The sequence below is a fragment of the Belonocnema kinseyi genome, chromosome 7 (assembly GCF_010883055.1).
Source record: "Belonocnema kinseyi isolate 2016_QV_RU_SX_M_011 chromosome 7, B_treatae_v1, whole genome shotgun sequence".
Lineage (NCBI taxonomy): Eukaryota > Metazoa > Arthropoda > Insecta > Hymenoptera > Cynipidae > Belonocnema > Belonocnema kinseyi.
Genome location: NC_046663.1, coordinates 146,238,646 through 146,260,796, shown reverse-complemented (window position 1 = coordinate 146,260,796; position 22,151 = coordinate 146,238,646). Strand labels below are relative to the sequence as shown.

The window sequence follows — 22,151 nt, the reverse complement described above, 5'->3', positions numbered from 1 at the left end:
TTTGGTTTCAATACATTTTTACATTAAATATATAGAAATCAATTTATGAATATTCTTAGAAATTATCAATTAAACATTTAATTAATACTCAAATTCTTCAATTATTCCTTCTCTTCTCACAGACAGTTATGATGCTCGCAACATTGAGAAAAATGCAAAGAATATTTCATCTTCTGGCGATCAACTGCTGTTTATGACTCCTAATTTTCTTCCCCAAAATAGAGTGTCAAAAAGAACACAGTTTCCAGGTTTTGTGGATGATAAAGAAATGTGTGGTACGTAATATATAACTTAAAACTTTAATAAGTATTTCGAAAACTTCAATTTCTCTTTTTTTAGAGTCCGTGAAAATGCCCAAACTGCCATTTTCGATTAAATGGTCTGATCCGCCATCCAAATATATAAAAGGCTCTTAAACAAGTAACGTAAGTAATTTAAATAGAATATTTATATGTAATTTGCGAAATGTAAAATTACTGTATATTTATATATTTTAGATAATCTAGGCCCATCTAAAAAAGAATTTCGTTGCTCTGAGGATTACAAGAGTAAGTAATATTCACAATTTAGATGATCAGTTGCTAATTTGCGTAACTAAATTTGTTTGTGAAACCGGTTATTTTTATTTTTCTAGCATATGTTCAGTCATTATTTATTTCTTGCCCATTACAGAGCATGAAACCCTTCAGAAAAATGATGTGATTCTTAAAAAAAAGATCTGCAACGCGCACCCATAAGGGACTCGAAAACAGAAGTTTCACTCTCATCAAAGGATAACGCTCCAAAGTCTGCAGGATGCGATCAGTCGCAATCTCCAAAAAATGGGAATCCCAGATCCCGTGAATCAAGACACAATTCTTGTGAGTTTTATATTTAATATCTCAGGGTACTTAGTGGAGCACAGACGTAACATTTCGAAAGTGCTGAAAGCTGCTCAGTTCGAACGAAATAGTAAATTCATTTTATTTACAAAAGATTTGCAAGATTCAAATGGTATTAGGATGATTTTATCATTAGAAATTAAAAAACAAATTATTTTTCATATTTCTGGTAATTTTTTGGTGAGAAATTTTCTACTTTAAAAAAGCCATATATCATTTTGCAGACCTGGCAAAAAGATTGGATAAATCTCAAGATAGTGAGTCAAGTTTCGACAATTCAGCTTTTCAGGATTCTGGTTATTTTGGCGAGGGCAAAAGTCACTCTGAAATCGAGAAGCATGGTGAGTTATTTAAATATCAAATATTGAAATGTGACAACGGTTTGCTTAATTATTTATTTATCTTTATACTAAAAACCATTAACGTATGGCACAGACGTTAGTCAGATATACATTTGTTTTATTTAAGAAATATCGAAACGAATTCGGCTATTTTTCGTCACACAAACTCTGTTCATGGAATGAATAGCATTTTCCACCCAGAATTAACTGCAAATCAACTCTGTTCATGGAATGAATAGCATTTTCCACCCAGAATCAACTGCAAATCACTAATTGATTATACCCATTCATTATTTTCGATCATCCGATAACAATTGTTGATTATTTAAACAAATTTAATAAACAAATACACGTTTTGTCCAAAAAAATCCAGTTTAAGCTTATACTCAACCGAAAAAATCCAGTTCAATCTCGCACTCAACCGGAAAATCCAGTTGAAGCTCGCACTCAACCGGAAAAATCCAGTTCAAGCTCGAACTCAACCGGAAAAATCCAGTTCGTGCTCGTTGTGTGATTCGTGGCTTCACCTTCGTGTGGGCTCTCCCCCCTTCCGAGCAGGAAGACTCGAGTTCGAGTAGCGGAAAACCCGGTCAACTGTACCATTTGAGCTGTGGCAAGCAAGCGAGCAACTCAAATTCTCTACTACTTTTCTATATATTTTCTCCAATAAAGTTCGATTGTTTTTAAATACATGTTTTATTATCTTAGATCCCCTCATTCTTTTGTCTTTTTTGTTCTTATTTTTTTTTTCTTACCAAGTTTTCTTGGACATTTCAATCATGGAGTTTCTTAAACTCAAAAATCAGGAACTGAGCAGTGTCCTGATAACCTCGAGTTCTAAAACTGTAGAAGTTTTAATGAATCATCTACAGGAAAAGTACGATCTCCCTGTGTATTAGTTTATCACATTTGTTTAAATAATTAACAACTTTTTTGGATGATCGAAAATAATGAATGGGTATCATCAATTAGTGATCAGCAGTTGATTCTGGGTGGAAAACGCTATTCATTCCATGACGAATAGAAAAGATGAGTAATTGTTCGTGAAATTATTTATAACATTGGCAGTTGTTATTATTCGTTCAAACCCCTTAACATTATTCGAAGATCAGTCATTAAAATTTAAATACATCCAAAGAACGGAGTTTGTGTGACGAAAAATAGCCGAATAATGCAATTCTTAACTAAGATCGTTTGAACCATTGCGAATTGTTATTATGTGAGCACATATGATAGCTGAGTAACATTCACGAGCTCTCTGGAGCTAATTCCATGGAAAATGACTATTCGTTTCGTCACCAATAGCTGAAGCCAAAAATTGTTTTCATTATTTGTTTATAATAATGATTATTTATTCATGAATCCTTACGGCTATGACACACAAATTGTTTTTGTTGATCAACTGAGGAAATCCAGTGAGAATCAAGGGACCATACACCGTAAAACCATATGAAACCCTTTTCATCCACTTATTTGTTTATAACAAATTAAATACATTTTTTAATTTTTCCTGCCTTACTGGAAAATTGTACTGGATAGTTTCTCTACTTATTCTGGGTATTTGCGAACGAATCTGAGTATTCTCTTGGAAATGGTACTCTTCAAAAGTCAAAAAGAGATTTTTTTTCATTTTTGTCAAGAAAAAAAAAGAGCCTTAATTTGAATATATGCTCTGCTAAGGTCATGCGGATTTTCATCAGCTTTAATTTTGTAAAAACTGTTTGCATCGGATGAAAACTGTATTCGGAAAATCAATTTGTCCAGAGTCGTGATTTTCGTCCCACTGTGCAGCGCCAATCGGCTCTCACACGCGTAAGACCCCAGTTAGTCCATAATTTGTATTTGATGCGTTGCTACCTTATCTAGATTAATATTCTGGCTCTTTCCAATCGTGTGAATTTATTTATTTATATACTTTTCCGGAAATATGAAATATTATTGTACAGATATCCGATTAATTGATTGGATATTAAGACAGTATTGTTATTTTTTTTTAACAGGGGAGCCGAAGGCAACAAAGATTTTCATCAAACTCTGCCTGAAAGTTAGGAATTCCATTTTAAATATTGTCCTGTTTTTAAATTGTATCTCATATAAATTATTTTTCATTGGAACGTTTTAATTTAAAAATCATTTAATACTTTTTTTTTAATTTCAAACATTTTTAATTCGAAATTATCAGGAAGAAATTCTGCTCTAACTGGGAGAGATTCCGCGTGTGAAAGCCGAGTGCGGTTCGCCAGCTAAGTTCATAGTGGCGATATTCGGCTGTCTAGAAAGCAGGTTGCTGTTCCAAATCTCTCGTAAGGATTATTTTACTTGTAAGTGTTCGAAGTGAAAGCATTTGGTAAAACCCACAATATAATGTTAAAGCAGTTTTAGAACCGCCATTGAAAAATGTGATTTATGGAATGGACGGAAAAGTGGACAAAATGTTATGTATATTGGAAGACGGTAGGAACCTGGGCATACGGGAAGTGAGTAGGAGTTATGCGAAGAAAAACCTTCCAAACTTTCCCGAAACTGCATGTAAAACGTCAGACGAATTCGAGGCCTTCGAAACCGAAATTTCGAATGATAATTTCCTACTTCGAAAGTTTGTGAGTATATGTTCTCATACGTTTTCTCTTGTGGAATTGATACAAAATAGGCACGTATATTACTAATGTTTTTAGAGGATATTCAATAAATGCATGTACCTATCTCTATATATTAATGTAAATACACTGAAAGTTTTTTGAGCAACCAGCTGTCTTCTTAGTGGCAACGCAGCGCCACCACGACGCTTGGTGCAGTGGCCAGATCACATTTAAGTAAGCTATAGTACCAAACGTGCGAGCAGAGCCTTTCCCGTGTGTTGGGAACGCAGCAGTCCCAAAAAAGAGAATGAAATGGCCCCACGAGTATAAACTATATGTATAACTCCGCACGAAACTCGGCGTAAGGATTCCGTGCTCCCGCCTAAAGGGAGCGTTACTGTACCAATACTGTTGGGACTACAGCTGTTCCAATTTGGGAACACAGCGTTCCCAATATGAGAAAGAATATGTACCAAGTTCCAGGCGAGCAGCGCACGACGCATTTGGTGTTCCAGCTCCACCGCGTGGGCAAGCAGCTCGCCCAAAAAATTTTCAGTGCAACATATTTTGGAACCTTAGCGAAATGAACTGAGCATGGGTTTTTTCAAGTGTTTCGAAAAACAGTTGACGTCCCCGTGTCCCAATTTATCACGGTCACACTTGATGGAGTTCAGGAAATTCACAGATTACATTTTAATTAAAATTTCAAAATTTACCAGAAATGTCCCAAATAAACCAAATTTCCAAAAACGACTAAAAAATTACAAAATATCAAGAATTTTTAAAATTACTCGAATTTCTCAACATTAGCACAAATTTATAAATTGCCAGAAATGTTCAAATATACAGAATTTCCGAAATTACCGTTTTCAAATATTTCTAAGGTTTTAAAAATTGCCAAATTACCAAAATTACCAGAAATTTCAAAAACTACCTAAATTTAAAATATGACTAGAAATTTCAAAAATTTCAAAATCTATCAAAAGTTAAAAAATTACTAGAAATTTCGAAAATGACCAAAAGTTCGAAAATTACCAGAATTAAGAAAATGTAAAAAATTACAACAATTTCAAAAATAACAAAATTTCGAAAATATCACAGATCACCAAAATTTGAAAAACATAATGAGAAATCTACAAAATATTCAAAATTAAAAAGGTTTTTAAAAATTTCCGATACTTAAAAATAAACCGAAATTTAAAAAATTACAAAAATTTGAATAAAAAATTACCAATACTTCCACATTTTTCCACATTTTCTTAGTGCTTCTTATTTATTATCCTAAATTTTTAACTCGAAGTGGTGCTTTGAATCAAAATAAGTTTGATAAAAAAGTACGAAAGTTTCCAAGACTACGAAACTTATAGTTTTGCTGTGATATGCAAAATATTCAGCAGGGGGGGAAATTAACTTTCGTCTTATTCATTCATTCACTTACTACCACGACTACTCATTATAATTCTTAATAGCGTTATTCACATCTGCCGCTTGTGGTACGTCACACACATTTTTCTTATGTATGTACTTTATATTAGATGGAAACTTTAAAGAAAAGAGGAGGCAATAAGGATAAAAGAGGCTGCGAGGTTTGCGCTTCTTCGACCGGAAGATCGCTGCATGCGGGAAGGAAAGTGAAGGTTAGGAATACAACGACGCGAAAAACGAGCGTTGGTACGATATAATTGATTTAGAATTCCGTGTATGTATTTATCGTTTTTAAAATTTTGTAGCACGTTCTTTTATATTTCAGGTGCAATTTTGGGGACGAACATTAAGGACACAGTAACTCAGAAAAAGGTCGAAGCAGCCATTGGCAATTTTCTGCGAAGGTCTGGAGATCGAACGCGGTATAATACCACTAAGTCGGTTAAAGCTCGTAAGTATCTACTAATAAGAAGAAAATGTATTACTTTTACTACTTTGAATGATTTATCTTGTTTATACATATTTCTCACAAAAATCTACTTTATAGTTTTGTAATATATACAGCGAAACCTCCCTGGCGAACTGAATTAACGGAAAAGGTACGCTAGAGCGTAACCTTATAATATCCCTTCCGTATCATCCAACGAAAAGAAACAAAAAATAGTAAGATTAGCCTGTAATTTATAATTTGGATAATACGGTAAATTTTCCATAAGAAGGTCACTGAATAATTGCAATAGTTGTTTTTGCAGCTTTAAAAAATAAAAAAGAAACAATACCTGTCATTAACATGCGATGAAGGCGACTTCCAGCGCATCTTCTTTCAGTAGCAGCATATTGCTTAAATGACTATGGATGCGCTTTAAGTCGCCTTTAGCAAAAGTAATGATATTTTTTTAATTTTTAACGATGCAAAAAACACTATTTCTATTACCATATATTGTATATATTATATAAAATTGTACTTGTTGGGAACTTCAACACTACCATTACGTCCTTGAATTGTTATTGGTCATACACGAGTTTTTCGGTTCCGATTTGGGAACTGTGGGAGGTATTGCTATATATTCATATAAGTATACTTCCAGTATATATATATATATATATATATATATATATGTGTGTGTGCGTGTGTACGTGTATGTGTGTGTTCATGCATATGCATATATGTGTGCATGCATATTTATATATACTGAATATATAATTTTTCAAAGAAAATTTAAACTGAAGCTTGAGCCTGGTACAAGATCAATTTCTTAATTTGATCTCGAGTAACTGCATAAATTAAAATAATTGAATTCCGACTCAACAAAGCGAACAATTTTAAATTATGTAAATGGAAAAACGCGAGCATTTAATGTTAAGAGGACATATGGTATATGCTATAGATTTTGCTAATATAACATCATTCTTTATGATATCTTAGTTTCCATGCTTTCATGTAAAAGTTACTATTTCAACAGCAACTATTCTATTGTAATAAGAAATAAACTGAATCCTTCATCTGCGAAATATAAGGTACAAACTTGCCTTTTAAGCATTTGAAGTTGGTCGCGAAAAAGTATTGTAGTGTAAATTATATTAACATTTCGATAAATTTGTAAATATTTCGGAAAGAGTCAGTCGTGGTAAAAAATCAGGATGGCCACTTAAGTGGACAACTGAGAAAACCGATCTGTGATCGAACAGCAGTTTTTGAAATCCGCAAAACCCATAAAGTCAAGGGATTTGAAATGTTTCAAAAGCATTTTCAAAAAAATATAAAATTAAATATATTTCGGCTAGAATCGTGCACAAGACGCGCACGCCGATTAAGAACGAGAAGATATCTAGCCCAAGGTAGATTTTTTTCTCGTTCTTCAAACAAATACTTTGTCTGGATGAATCGAAAAACTTCGGAATTGGAAATTCTGTTATTAAATTAAAATCTTTCGGACGTTAAAATATGAAAATAATATATTTTAAAAATTATTCTTAACCTTCAGATTAAAAAATGTTGAAGTTTAATGGCTTCAATTTGAAAGTTTTTACTTTTAACGCTTAATTTTAAGTTTTTTTTCTATTTGAAATTAATAAGTTAATATTGAGCAGTTTTAGCTTTGAAAATAATTTAAATCTAAAAGAAGTATGATTAAAGAATTTTTAATTTTAATATTTAAAATTAAACCCTTTTTAATTTCATAAATCCTTGAGGTTTGAAGCCTTGGTGTACGTAATTAAAAGGGGTCAAGAATTAGAAACGTATTTAAAGTTAAATAAATTACGATTCTAAAATTCAAAGGTTGAAATTTTGTTTCTTTTGATATACAATATTACACTAAAAGCCGTAACAGTTCATTAATTTTAAGATTGCTATATTCTAAATTGAATAATTATGGATTGAAAAATTTTTAATTAGAAAAGCTAATATTAATGAGTTTTTAATATGCGTTCTTTCAAGCTTATAACATTTGAATTGAGTAATATTACTAAATTCGTCATATATTTTTATTAAATATTTAAAAAAATAAACATTCATAAAGAGTGAAATGTCTACCATTTTGCTACTGTCTCAGCTATCAAAGTATTTGTTCTTTAAATGCTTGTAGATTTATTGCATGAGGATTCACGCAGTGGGGAAATGATTTCTTTAAAACCTTGACACTATTTTAAATAGAATGAACATAAATAAATATTAATGTTACTTTCATAACACAAAAATTTAATTCCGCAAAATGGGTACAAATTTATGAAGGAGGTGCTCCTTTCTGCGAAACCTAGCATAAGAAGTTTTTAATCAAGTTTTGGGTACGATACACGTCAGAGCTTTTCAAAGTAAATTGTGAATTTCGCCTTATTTTTGGACTAAGAATACTTAAATCATATCAATAGCAAAAAAAAGTAAAAATTAAATTAAATTCTTAATTGTAAGTTTGACAGTAAAAAATAATCCTTAAATTTGTTATACCTTAAATTTAGAATTGTACACCAGTCGTTACACGCTTAAAGCGTGCGTGCTACTGCACGTACCACGTATTAACAGAATTAATTTGAAACGGCTTCAGTTAAAAATTCATTATTCAAAAACTATTCATTTCTCTACTTTGAAATTTTTATAGTATATTCCCGAATGTGTGACGAATATTACATTCACAAAAAAAAGTGAAAAAATAAGGTCTGTTTTTAGCAATCTTTATTTGTTTATGAAAAGGCCTAATTTATTTATGAAAATTCAATGCAGAAATTTTCAGTATACTTTATTTAGAAGTTCGGGATCAACCGCATATTACATGAAATTTTAACTTTTTTTTAATAAATACTTTTTCAGTTATAAAAAAGTTAAGGCGGTGACTTACTTTAGCACGATAATTTTCCAACATTTATTTTTGAAAATTTTTCTTATCATTTTGAAATAAAAAAAACACGTATTAAATATTTTCGTAGGGGAATGAAGTTGAGCATATAACTTGATTCCCCTACGGTGTCATGAAACCTCCGCCTCCCCCCACCCTCACTCTCGTAGTCTCGAGAGGCAACCTGCTTGTCGCAAATGTGACTTTAAGCTTTTTTTTTTATCAACATTCCTTTCACCTTATATTCTACTGTATTTCTATGTCATCCCTGAAAATAAACATGTAAAATCTAAATATAATGATTTTCAATTGCTTCTACCCTACAAATTCATTATCACTGTCGTTAAAAACTATAAAGAAATCGGACTGTTCATACCGAATACGCAGTATCGCCTTTATTCCAGTGCTGCAGCTATAGAAGTCTCATGTCAACAGCATCACGCATTTGAACTGCTGGTATACACGCATCGAACAGCACGAGCTTGTTTGTGTTGGTTTACTCTAGTCCCGAATCCACAGAATGAATGTTGTCTGCATACTGGTACGTCGGGCGTTCGCTAGACGGGTTAAGCTGGTACCAGAAGAATTGAATAACCGTAGTGCATTGGTTTTTGGGTATCTGGTGTCTCTCTCGACCCGGATTTTTGTCCGTGTGGACATTTGAGGTATAACTGTCACATTCCATTTTTTTTTAAATATAAAAATATATTAAGCGAAAAGCAAAATTTGATACTAATCATAGATAGTTATAGATTCTATAAATCTTCATTACGTTTCACCCTAATCTATCTCAAACTTAAAAAAGAAATTCCAAACACAGGAAATGACATGTTCCTCTTGTACATAAAATGTACACAATTTTGTAACAGCCCATTTCGGGCTTGCCTACTTTTTGAATGATAACTCTAATGTATTTAATTCGAATAGTTTGTTTTTGAGGTCATGTCTAAGTATGAAACCTTTACAATTTATCACTTTTTAGCTTTAAAAATTTTAATTTTTAAACGACAAATTTTTTTAAACATAAAAGTACATTATTTTAGCGCCAATTAGTGTTATTTTTACTGTTTTTAATAAAAAATACTTTTCCAAAGAAGAAAAATAAGTTTAAAAATTCATTTCTTCGTACATTTCTTCAGAATAATGCTATTAATTGAAATATTGTTACAAAATAATTAATACCAATTTTTTATTGTACTGTGGAGTGTTTTATTGGTGAAGGATTCCTCGTTGAAAAAGTAACCAGAAAATGTTTTCATCAGCCCCTTGCATCGCCCTTACTTTTCCGTTCTCTTCCGGTCTAGAGGGGAAACGGTGTTGAAACTAATCCAACTTTCGGCGCTTTGATCAAATGGTCTGACTTCTAATGACACCGAGTGCATAGATATAGAAACTAATAAAAAATTATGAGTTTGTGAGAAATTTACAAAAAGTATATTGAAAAATGTGTAGCTTAGTAAATCTTTTAATTTTTGTAGAAGTTAATGTAAATGTGTAGCTCTTGTTGCAAAAGTCAGGTTATGACAGCAAACTAGAAAAATTTCGTATGTTCCTCGCTCTTCCTCCAATACTTGTAACTGATTAAACTAAAAGACTTAAAGATTCTTCACTATGAAATTTAAACTATAGTTTTCTATTCTTAATTATTATTAAATTAATATTGAACGTGAGATATATTTTTTATTAATTCTTCTGATCTTCTGACTGTGTTTAACATTTTTTTCTTTTATGTCTTAAATATTATTAATTTTATTTAGTAACTACATTTATAATTTTAACCACAAATTTTTTAATTTCTGAGAAATAATGAAATAGATAATATTAGCAAAGCAAATAATATTAAATTAAATTCGAACAGATGCTTTCAAACTGCATCTCAAAATTAAATTTTATACATATTAAAGTACATATTTTCATGACTATTTCTTTCTCAAATTATTATTTATAGCCCGTATGGAAATTTGGTCATAGCGTTAGCTGGGCCCAAAATAAGAAAATCTTGGCCCCAAATTGGGGATTTAGACATTACCAAACCATAAATGAAACGCCAAACCCGGCTAAAGCCTAATTTACCGAACGACTTGGCCCTTAACTTGGCTTTATTTATTTTTGTAGTCTCTGCCACATTAATATAGAAAATTGTTTAAAAAAATTATCTAACAAATTAGAAATTTTAAATTATGGTTTCAGTTAAATCATAATGATACATTATCATTAATGGCCGTATTAATCATTTTTACCGTCAATAAAAGAGCAGATGTAAAAGTCCTTGAGAAGTAATTTATTGGTTATTCTCTTCATAATTGTTAATGTCATGGCTAATTCTCTTGACATGTACTTTTTGATGACATTGGTGATAGATTTTCGGATTGGATTTTCCCAGTCAAAAAATAGAATCAAAGAATTTTTCTGCAAAAATATTAATGATAATAATAAAAATCATTCATAATATATTTGGTTTTTTTATATAGAAAGCATCAGTTAACTGGTAGGCTACTTTTCCCTAAACAAAATTTGACAATTTCCAAACGGCAGTTACTTTTATGTTTTATAATTTTTTTTCTCTGCATTTGAAAACAGAATTAAGCCGTAATTATTTTTGCTTTTTCGTAATCAGGCCAGCTGATCGGGGTGCCACTTGTTGGATTAATTTCTTCGAGATTTCCCCTCCGGATCGTAAGAGAACTGCTACTACATACACATACACAGTCGATGCAGGGGGCTGGTACAGAAAGTGATAATCTTTGTGAATGTAGATAGTTTCTTAGGATAAAAATTATTTTAAGATCTAGGAACCCCAGGATTTCTTTTTTGTGTGTTACGATAAAAAGTGTGTTTGTAATAAAATAGTATCCAGAAAAATCCATAGGGGTCGTCATGTATTACTGAACGTATTTTGAATTTTTCTGCAGTTCTTTGACATTTTCATAATGCTAAGCTGGTCTGCATATCCTCTAATCGTTGTGTAATATGTATAGACAACTACGTACAACTGTTCTTTTAAATGTTCCTAACAGTAGAGTTAAGGAATTCTTTAGAAATTGCTTGGAAACCCTTTTCGATGCCCAAACATTTGTATCGTTTTGCTAGGGAGCCCATGTGATTAGCATTTCTTTGGACTTCAAATGATCTCAAGATGGGAATTTCTTACAGAAACTTAAATAAAATTTGTAATATACCATCAGCTATGAGATGCTAACCTTTGTTCTCAATTTCATAATAAATGCACAAATTATAACTAGAGAGTTGTCTTTTATAAGACAAGATGCCAGTTGTAAAAGAAGGTGTTTTGAGGCCTTTTTGTAAATCGAACATCAGAACGACAGTGTCCTGTGGCGCGTTTTGAACGTCGCTTTTCAATTGGTCAGTAATGTTCTTTTTTAGAGTATCGTGCTCTTTCTTCGAATTTTCTATGACCTCTTTTTTATCTGCAGATAGATTCAGATTATTTCTCTGAGCCTTGTAAGAATCACAGGCTTTGCAAGGGTCTGAATAAGGTTTTTTGAGACTCAGTTTTAAATCATGATTGGAAATTTCACGGAAAATCGTTGCAGACATCGGCTTCATATTGTCTGTTTCGCATTTATCTTTGTACCTTCTGTACATCTCTGATACACTTAGATCCATATGCAAATAATTTTTCTGGGTAGATGAACGACCACAATGTGACTCGTATGCTGGAGAGCGATTGATAAAGGTCCTCACAGCATCTCTTGTCGCGTTACGTGTTCGACTTGAAGAAGAAGATTATCCACGTGTCTCATTAGCACTTGGATTTGATGCAGCAGAATTAACTGCTTGAATCATGGATGACTTTGTGATTTGGTGGCAGCCCAGGAAAAAAGATCTGCACACTTTATGACAAACTCCCATATCATCCATTAGATAGTACTGAAAGCTTAGGTCACGCTCCCTTCGCCAAATTATCAGTTGATCTGGATCCTTTTTCTTTTTGACATCCACCTTATCGATCGACCCACGAATTATAATGGTTTTTTGGGTCTTATTCAATCTTTTCCGGACAATTCAATTTACATCCATACAAAATTTGGCCAGTGAATATCTTCGCAGGTATTACTTTGCCCTTAGCTGTGATTCGCTCTAGTCCTTTTTCAACATTCTCTTTCGCGATTTTTTTATGCAAGTGCTCGAATAAAATTGGACAAATATTATATTCTTGTTAATTGAAGAGCATTCTGAATGAAATACGAAATATTTATATAAAGTGATAAACCATATCAAAACTGTAATAATATTGATCAGCTGCAGACCTATATTTTCCGTGTTTCCATCATCCGAAGTTTCGTCGATGAACTGCCCGGGTCCATCGAAAAGTCGTATATATCTTCAGAGATATCTGCAATTAAATTAATTAAATTAGCGGAAATTGTAAGGTCTTTCTGCATAATTGTATATACAAAGCAGATCAAGGGTTTTCCATATGTATTCTGTGAAATGAACTGAGAAATAGATTCCCTGTAACAGCGAGTTGATTGGGACACATATATGGGCATTAAGAAAAACACACATTTCAATGCCTTTATGTGCGTACCAATTGCATTTTTTTCCGTAAAATAATTAAATGGCATTGACCGGCATTGATTCTCTTAAATATTTCGTCGGCATGATTAAATGGCATTGACACGGTTCGATACTTGGTTCGTGAAAGGCATTACATGACATAGGATTTAGCGGTTCGTCAAGTATCATTGAATGGCATTAAATTACATAAAGTCATAGAAATTACCAGCAAATCATTGTCATGTCTTAACGTCTATGCGCATTGAAAATGATTGAAACGAAACGAGTTTTATACAGTGTTTGATGTTTATGTTTATAAATAATTAATTTTTCCAGATCGGGAATAGACAGAGAAGAATTGTTAGAAATAATGAATAGTTCAAGTTTTATTTTTAAGTATAAAATACTTGGCAGACTAAGACGATTTTTGAGTAACACAAAGATCACTAACTGGTTTATATAGACATTTTTGTAACATGTTAGATGTAAGATTTAATGTCTTTATTGAGTTAATCACTTTACTGATCCGAAAAGATCGGACAAAGATCTGTCGCGATTCACTGCTGCTTGCACACTGGTTTTCTCAAGCGACAAGGCTATCATCACACACCCAAACTGAGAAATCACGTGACTTCAAACATTCCTTTAAATAATAAGAAAACTGAAAATAGTTTTGAAATAGGCGATGTCGATAAATTGAATCATTTCTAATCGCAGAAAATCTCATAAAGACGAAACATCACAACTTTAAACATACCGCCCGCCTCGTGAGAGGTAACTGCATGATGAAAAGAAAAACAAACAATAAGTGCTTAATCGAATATTTGTCAACAACGCAAATGCCGCCCGCTGTAAAAAACAGTATAAACGTAACCAATGAGGGTTCTGAGATGCTGGTCAAAGGGGCTCCAATCCAAAAATGACTAGGTGTAACATCGGAAAAGTCTTCAGGAACTTCAGGGTATAAAACTCTTCGAATATAAGAGTATGTGCACCTACAATTCTTTTCAGATGGTATTTAAAACTCTTAACTCCAGCCTCCCATAAACCCCCAAAATGAAGAGCAGAGGGAAGTATGAAATGCCAAGAAGTACCTTCAATTGCGAACTCATTATGTAAATTAGCATCCAGCCTGAGATTCAAAACGCAATTTTTTAATTCCCGGCCAGCATCGTTAAATGTCGTACCATTATCACTGTACAAATGTACAGGTCTTCTTCGCCTTAAAGAAAGTCGCTGAAAGGCGGCGAGGAAATTGTCATATGAATCATCAGAAACGAGTTCTAAATGGACAGCTCGCGTACAACAACAGACGAAAAGCAAAACGTAAGTTTTGTAAATTTTTCTGCCACGACCGGAAGGAAAGCGAACATTAAATGGGCCTGCATCAGTCGTTTAACCAAAGAGCAAGTTCCTAAAATCCAGTAACGTGGTCTGAGCGTATGTAAAATTAATTTCTGGTCACCGTGTAAAGATCGAAGTTGAGCATATGTGGCGATAAGCTCACTTATGTGGTGACGCGGCAAAATGATAGGATACTTCTCATCAAAACTGATAGGAGCATGCCGTAGTCTTCCACCTAACCTTAAGAGATTGATGGAATCTAAAAACGGATTCAAACTTTTTAATAGCGAGTATTTTGTAACCACCCTATCTTCTTCGACCAAGGATTTTATGTCATTAGAAAAGCAATTTGCATGGGCAAATTTAATCCAAAATATAACAGCTTGTTGGATTTCAATCGCATTAGGAGAAATGGTTGAAAATTTAGTTTTAGACTTATTAAGTTTTGAGTGATTGAACACAAAGGCATCAATAAACCTTTTACAATAGGCCGGTACGCGAAGCAATCTTTGGCAAGAGGAGAATTTAAGCATCAAGTTGAATGGAATTTTGATCACACTCTCTGTTTAGACTTTGTGAAATATTCCAATTTCTCACGCTCAGCCGACGTAGTTCCAGCTTTAATTTCCAAATGCAGAGTTTCACAATTTTTCCAACGTTGCTCAAGAAGTTCTATCTGTGATTTAACAGTAGCCACGGTTAGATAGGCTTTTCCAATTATATTCATATTGGTTTCAGTGCGTAGAATCGCCTGAGAAATTTCTGATAACTCAGAGAATAATGCATCCATTTTACCAAATTTTATTAAATAGTGTTTGAGCTAGCTTAATGTTAAGCTGACCGAACATTGCTGTAAAAGGAACTAAAAATGATTTCACGAAAAATTCACCTTATAGAATAATTTAGGATTCATTTAGGGCTCTGAAAATATGGTAATGAAAAATAGAAAAAAATTGTTTAAACAATTGTTGTTTAAACAATTCTAGCAAAAATTATTGGACCAATTTCTTCTTCAGGGCTGCATGAATATGATATTTGAATTTAACAAAAAACGGTTAAAGCAATTATTTTTTAAACAAATTTCCAACAACAAAATTTTTTTTTTTCGTTTCTCTTGCATAATCTTAGGCTCATTTAAGGCTTCTGAAATATCATCGACCGAAGGTCGTGCGATCTTTCCTTAGTCCTTTTTTTTGTTATATATGGTGTTGTGCCACCTTAACGTTATACAAAATAGGTGACCAAATTATAAAACCCATTATTACCCCTCACATAATTTACGGCTCATTGAGGACTAATTTGGGCCCGCAGTGCCGAATTTTGGGCTCCACTATTTTATACAAAAAAATAAAATAGCCTAAATTTGGGAATACGGGCCCAAATTAGTCCTCAATGAGCCCTTAAATATGCGAGGGATAAAAATAGGTTTCATGGTCTTCTTCACGTATTTTTTATAATTTTAAGGTGGCACAACACCATATATAAGAAAAAGAAGGGCTAAGGAAATATCGCACGACTTTCAGTTGATCATATTTCAGGAGCCTTAAATGAGCCCTAAATTATTAAATAGGTTGCATCTTTATACCTTGATAGTGTTGTGCCAGCCTAACATACCTGAAATATTCTAAATCCCTGGAGATCTTTGAATTCCTTGGAGATTCAATACGATCCTTTGAATCTGAAAAAATTCTTTGAAATACATATAAATATTTGGAATCGCTAGAAAAACCTTAAAATCGAGCTTTAAACATTTAGAAATCCCACACACAATTTTAAAATCGCGTGTAGTTTCTGAAAAATCTTGAAATCTTATGGAATTTGTTAAAATATCTTATAATATTTGAAATTTATGTAAATCCTCTGTAATGATTGTAAGTCTTTAAAAATATATAAATATGTAATCGTAAAAATCGATTAAAATTAGTAGAAATCATTTAAAATTGTTTAAATATACATAAAATTATCTTTATTTATTAGACATGAGGAGAACAATTTCGGCTATCTACCGCTTGTTGTTGTCAAACTAAAAGGTTTTCGGGTTTCTAATGCAAAATTTGACGTTAAAAATTAGGAGTTTTTAATGTAAATGACCGAGATTATTCGAAAATTAATAAACATCAAAGACCCAACAACCTTGATCATATAATTAATATTAATTAATTTCAAATTTGTTTCAAATTTCGAACCTATTCGAACATCGAATTTTTCATACTCAAAATAATTAATATTATATCTTACGAAATTTATTAAATTTATTATTATTATTATTAATTAAATTTAAAGAAAAAAAAATTAATATGAAATGAAAAAACGTAATTTTTTTAAATTGAGAGAAAATCTTAAAAACAAGCAACTTCAAATCTGAGAGTATTTAATGTTTAATACTGCAAGGAAAAAGGCGATAATTTTCAGTAAATGCCACGGCGGAAAATTTGTTTGATTTCGACATAGTCAGCTTCAAAATGTATAAAGTTTAAATCTGAAATCCCTTGTATTTTAAATTGTCTTCATTTTTTAAGCTTTAATCTGGAAATATTTAATTGCGAGTGAGTGCTTAACAATTTACACTTCAATTTAAATTATTATTGTTAGTTTCTGGATATAAAATAATTTTTATTTTTAACGCCGAGCATAAATGTAAGAATAGTTTTCTTTCGAAAAAGATAATATCCATTTTTATCAAAAAAAAAATCAATGAAAACTAAATTCTTAGTTTTGACCAATTCAAGGTTTTGACCAAATTCCCGGTTTTCCAGTCAGTTGCCATCCTGCTAGATTAAGATATGTATAAATTATTCCATGGTTTTTTTTTGACAAATTTCAGCAAGCATCGAAGACATTAAACAAAAAAATAACGTCAAAATATTGAGTTTCCCAAACAAAAGAATGACTAGTTTTTGCTCAAATAGTGCTGAGTGAAAAAACTTTTCACTGAAGGAAGTAAGTTTAAAGATTATTCGCTGAAATATTTTTAACTTGCAGAAAGTAAAATAAAAATAATCATTGGCAAGATAAATTTATTATCAATGTGTTTTGGGCAACGTTCAGAAAGGAAAAGCAGAGAGAAAATTGTTTACCGACGAGGATGATTTTCAAGAGAAGGAGGGCCGTTTGATGAGAAGCAGAAAAAATCTGTTTGAATCAATCTCTTCTGACATTGAACACAAGAAAATAGAAACGGTAGGTGTATAAAGTATATAGAAATTGCCTTATTATAAAGAATAATTATGACAGTACAGACGTATTAAGAAAAGCTTAACCTAACATGTGTGTTGGTGATTATAATTAATTTCTTATACAGGGTGGCCGTTTTAATCGAGGACAACAATTCTGGGTCATTTTTAGGTTTTTCCTATTTCACACAAATGTTTCATGGTCATTGTAATTTAGATTCGAACTGTTTAAGCCAGTTTTTTCTTTCAATTTACAAAAACTAAATTTAAAATCAAAACATTCAAAGTGATGCGAATATGTACCTCAAAGCCTACAAAGCTTTGAGAAACTTAATTTTTCACTATACTTAATTAAGTAGACCATTCAGAATAAGAAGACGCATATAAATACTGCCATCTAAAAGAGATCTTTTTGATAGAGTTTTATTCAAGCATTCACATTGAAAAAAATAAATATCCGAGCACGAAGTGTTCTATCTGGCAATGCAGTACAGCCCATGTAAACGACCATGTCACTTTCGCAAGGTTTTGTTTAGCATGGCAGAATTGCCCCTCACAGCAATAGGATATATCGGGATATCCCATTTGATCCCATTTATCTTCCAGGTTGTCCCAAGGATATGCCAGGGATAACCTATCGGATATCCCGTGGACCTCAAAAGAACCAGAGAGCTGCTCCACCACGTTACGAGCCCCTGCGAAGACAAATTGAGAATAATGGTTTACCTGTGCACCATGGACCTCGAATGACCTAGAGAGTTACCAAACCACGTTACGAACCCCTGCGAAGACAAATTGAAAATAATGGTTCACCTGTGCACCGCGGACCTCAAATGATCCAGAAAGATCCCCAGCCGCGTTACATTTCTGAAGACGAGAAGGTACGAGTAAGATTAATACTTGTTAATTTTCGTCTAAAGCGTTCTTTATTGAATCAAAAATACTTTTTTGATATTCGTCACAATTTTATGTAAATTTCTAGTCACATAATGAAAATAAAAATTCCAAAAATATTGGTAATACTGACAGTAACTTCAAAATCAATTAGCCTAATATTTTTATCAAGAACCAATTTGATTTCGAAACTCACCAAACTACAAGAAGAGCCTACCAATTATAAATTCTAAAACAACCGAATAATTACTGGAATTTTGATTCGAACAATTATTCAGATGTTTTTACCTTAGTGACTTAGCAACACTGCACGTGCTTGGCAGGAAATCTTAGTTGCACAATTTTTGTAAACTCAGCAACTGTGGCCACGCGGATCGCATCCGGCCGCGACGGTTCCCACGCTTTACGATAACTACGCAACGAAACTATATACAAGGTCAGAAAAATGTTGTATTTGCACTTGTACGCACGATTGTATGTATCTCTCTTTTTTTTCTCTTTTCACTCTTTTCACCTTTTCGGTGTGACGGGGAGTTAGGAAGTTAGGTATCAACGATTGTATTGAGACTAGCGTAGGAAGTGGAGGGTGAAATGGCTTAGCCCGCCATCTCTATCGCTACCGTAGAGATTGGCGGTAGTTCGTAAAGCATATAAACTTGTAATCAGGAACATTGTTAATTATTTTTCTTTTGGAATAAAGCATCCCGATGCTACTTGTGTATAACCACAGAGGAGTAGAGTGTTTTAAAGAAAAAAATGGTGCTGCTCACTGTTGTTTACATGAATGCTTGAGTTACATAATAACTGAAATAACTTCTCTGGTTTTATTTATTAAATAAAACGTAAGACAATTGTTTGGTTATTATAAATCCTTAAAATAAAATCAATCAACTTGCAATATAGGGAGTCTAGACGAGCCTAACGGCCAGTCGAAACCTTCCAAAACATTCAAGATGCAAGCTTAAGGGCCAGCTCCTGAATATTTTCATGTGATCTAATTTATTTCGAATAAAGTTAAACTAATCTGCCACTGATTCAGGATTAAAGGGGATTCCCCGAATTTTATTTATTCAATAATACTCAAGGAAAATTCTCTTCTTAGAATAATTTTGGTCTGAGGATTAAATAGGGAGATTAGTTTAGCTTTTATTATTCTCCAGCATGAGTAGCAAATAAAATGGATGACTAAAAAAGGAAAAAGAAGTTTAAAACTAGGAGAGAGAGACAGGTAAAAGGGCGCCAAGAACTGCTCAAACAGCAATTACTAGCAGAAATTTTCCTGGCTGACAAGTTACTTGTCCACGAAGTAAAGGAAGTAGTCCAACCCACAGGGGGAATAATTAGCATCCCCGTGAACATACGCTTCGTAGATCCCCCACTTCCGAAAGAAGAAGACATCTTCACAGAGATCGAGAGCCCCTGCGAATTCGATTGTTAATTTAACACCTTGGTGAATAACGCCCAACAAAAGTTGGATCGCAAGAAATTGCGGAGTAATGAAGCAAAGTCGAACTCCACCACTTTCTTCCCCGATGACGAAGTAGAAACGATTTCCGATTTTTTTAATTATCCGAAATCCCTCTGATAACTGAATCGATATCGAGGAAGAAATCTGGAAAGATATCGCTCGAAGAGAAATGCACGATTAATCAAAATGGCTTTCAGAGTTAGAACATCAATAAAAAAAATTTTAAAAAGGGAATCGTCGGGTTCTCTGAGGATTAGAAAATTTGACACAATAGAATTCGTGGAACCTCTCTTGACTAACCGGATAGGGATACGAGAGAGGTAAAGAATAACGAGAGATTGTAGAGTTTGAAACAAAAGACCTGATTTCTTTAAAAGAAAGAGAAAATTTCCAACCAATTGATTGGAAATTGAAAGTTGCGCACCAAGCTTACTAAAGTGCATGACGTACCCAGCGGGGGTTACAAATGTCTTCCGTACAAAAGGATACACTAAAAGCTCTCCAAAGGTAGCCTATATGTAGTGCGATCAGATTGTGCCTTTCTTTCCAGGAAACTTCAAATTCGACATAACGTACTTTCGACCTTAATCCTTTTTTTTCAAGCCACTTACACTCAGTAGGAGGTAAGGTCCAATGGGTCACTAATTAAAAGATAAATGCAGGGTCGCTCCCCCTATTTTCCGATAATATTAAAAATTGTTTCTAAATCCTTGTATACTAAGAGAGTTATTTTCGTGAATTGAGGTAAGAAAAGCAAAACGAGTTACCTAAGATTAACTGAAGACCCTCTCACCGACTATTTTACGTGAACCCAGTTCGAGGTTAGAAGGTAAACAATGCCGAACGGCGGCGCCAGTCCGAACGGAGATTCAAATAGAACTACCCCCCATCTCAATGGTATAAACCCCAATATGTCAATTTAAACTACCGGAGCCCCAACAATGGGCATGAGTATGGCGATGATTCAATAAAGTCCAAGACTTGATTAACGACTTAAAGAAACGATTCGCACACACAAAGAAGTATCAATGGTACTTCGAATCGATAGTGAATCTGCGAATGAAGCAAACAGAAAGCGTTAGCGACTATTATGATCACACCTTAGGATTACTTAGGGGAGCAAAGCATTCCTTACACGAGATATACACGTCGCCAACGGATAATACAACAATGATGATGGAACCGGTAACCGACTGCGCTTTAGACGCCCATATTCGAGGACTATCCGATGAAATGGCTACTTTAGTAGATACCAGCAACCCCAAAAATTTGCATGAGGCCTACGAGCACGCGTTACATGTTGAGGAGAGGCAACGATATGCCGATAAAGCAAATGCAACTTCGGTCTCTACCTACCATTTATCGCAATATGAGGAAACAAGTCCAGAGCGTGCAAGATCACTTAGTCCCTACTCAAGACAAATCGACGGGAATAAAAAACAAAGGCGAATGGAGACGATAAATGGTGCCACAAACGCCTCGCACAGCAGTCCAGCTTTACCAACTCAATACCCCTTTTGAACCCCAACTTATCCAGCCTACAACCCTCCATATCCACCTGTTTATCCTTTTCAAAATCCATTCCCTCCAGGCTACGGTTATCCCTATGCACTACCATACCCTCCCCTTCCAGCTTATCCTCATGATAACACAAAAAGACCAGTAGGTATTAGCGGACATGCTCCAGACTCTTCGAAATTGTCCAGGCCCATCTCACCAAAGCCTTATTTAAACTACAAGGAGACCCGCCTTATGGACGCAACAGCGAGTCCAAGTCGAGTATCTTCCAGATAACGAAATTCTAGAGTCAAATCAGTCTCGCAGTGAACGTGTTGCTGAAGTGTTGCACACCGCTCACCTTAATGATGAAGAGAGAGAACTTGTTAAAGGTTGAGTAAGTGACTTCCCGGATGTCTTCCACATTCTCGAAGAGACTCTGAACATCACGAACAAGATTCAATATCGAATTCTGATGGTAGATGAGGCAGTGATATCGAGGAAGCCATATCGTCATCCACAAGATGCACTCAAGCAAATTGACCTTCAAATTGAAAAGCAACTGAAAATCGGTGTTATCTGCCATTCGAAATCACCTTACGAGGGTGGATTGATAAGTTTCCGGCCTGACCAAGAGATGGCGCCACTAGGCCTACCTTGAGGTGGCGTTCTATAGTACCATCCTTAGATAGCTTG

The 22,151-nt window shown here is 33.6% G+C and overlaps 1 protein-coding gene across 1 annotated transcript in view; it reads left to right on the top strand.

Annotated features, from left to right (window-relative positions):
• Positions 1-17,347, top strand: part of LOC117175839 — a 75,086-nt gene extending 57,739 nt beyond the window's left edge. Inside the window, exons 2-10 of the mRNA XM_033365617.1 lie at positions 123-275; positions 340-425; positions 498-548; positions 673-860; positions 1,106-1,222; positions 5,337-5,472; positions 5,552-5,677; positions 8,963-9,223; positions 17,248-17,347. Coding sequence (XP_033221508.1) covers positions 822-860; positions 1,106-1,222; positions 5,337-5,472; positions 5,552-5,677; positions 8,963-8,976 — 432 coding nt within the window. The 5' untranslated portion in view covers positions 123-275; positions 340-425; positions 498-548; positions 673-821 and the 3' untranslated portion in view covers positions 8,977-9,223; positions 17,248-17,347. The remainder of the gene's footprint in view (positions 1-122; positions 276-339; positions 426-497; positions 549-672; positions 861-1,105; positions 1,223-5,336; positions 5,473-5,551; positions 5,678-8,962; positions 9,224-17,247) is intronic.
• The last annotated feature ends 4,804 nt before the right edge of the window (positions 17,348-22,151 follow it).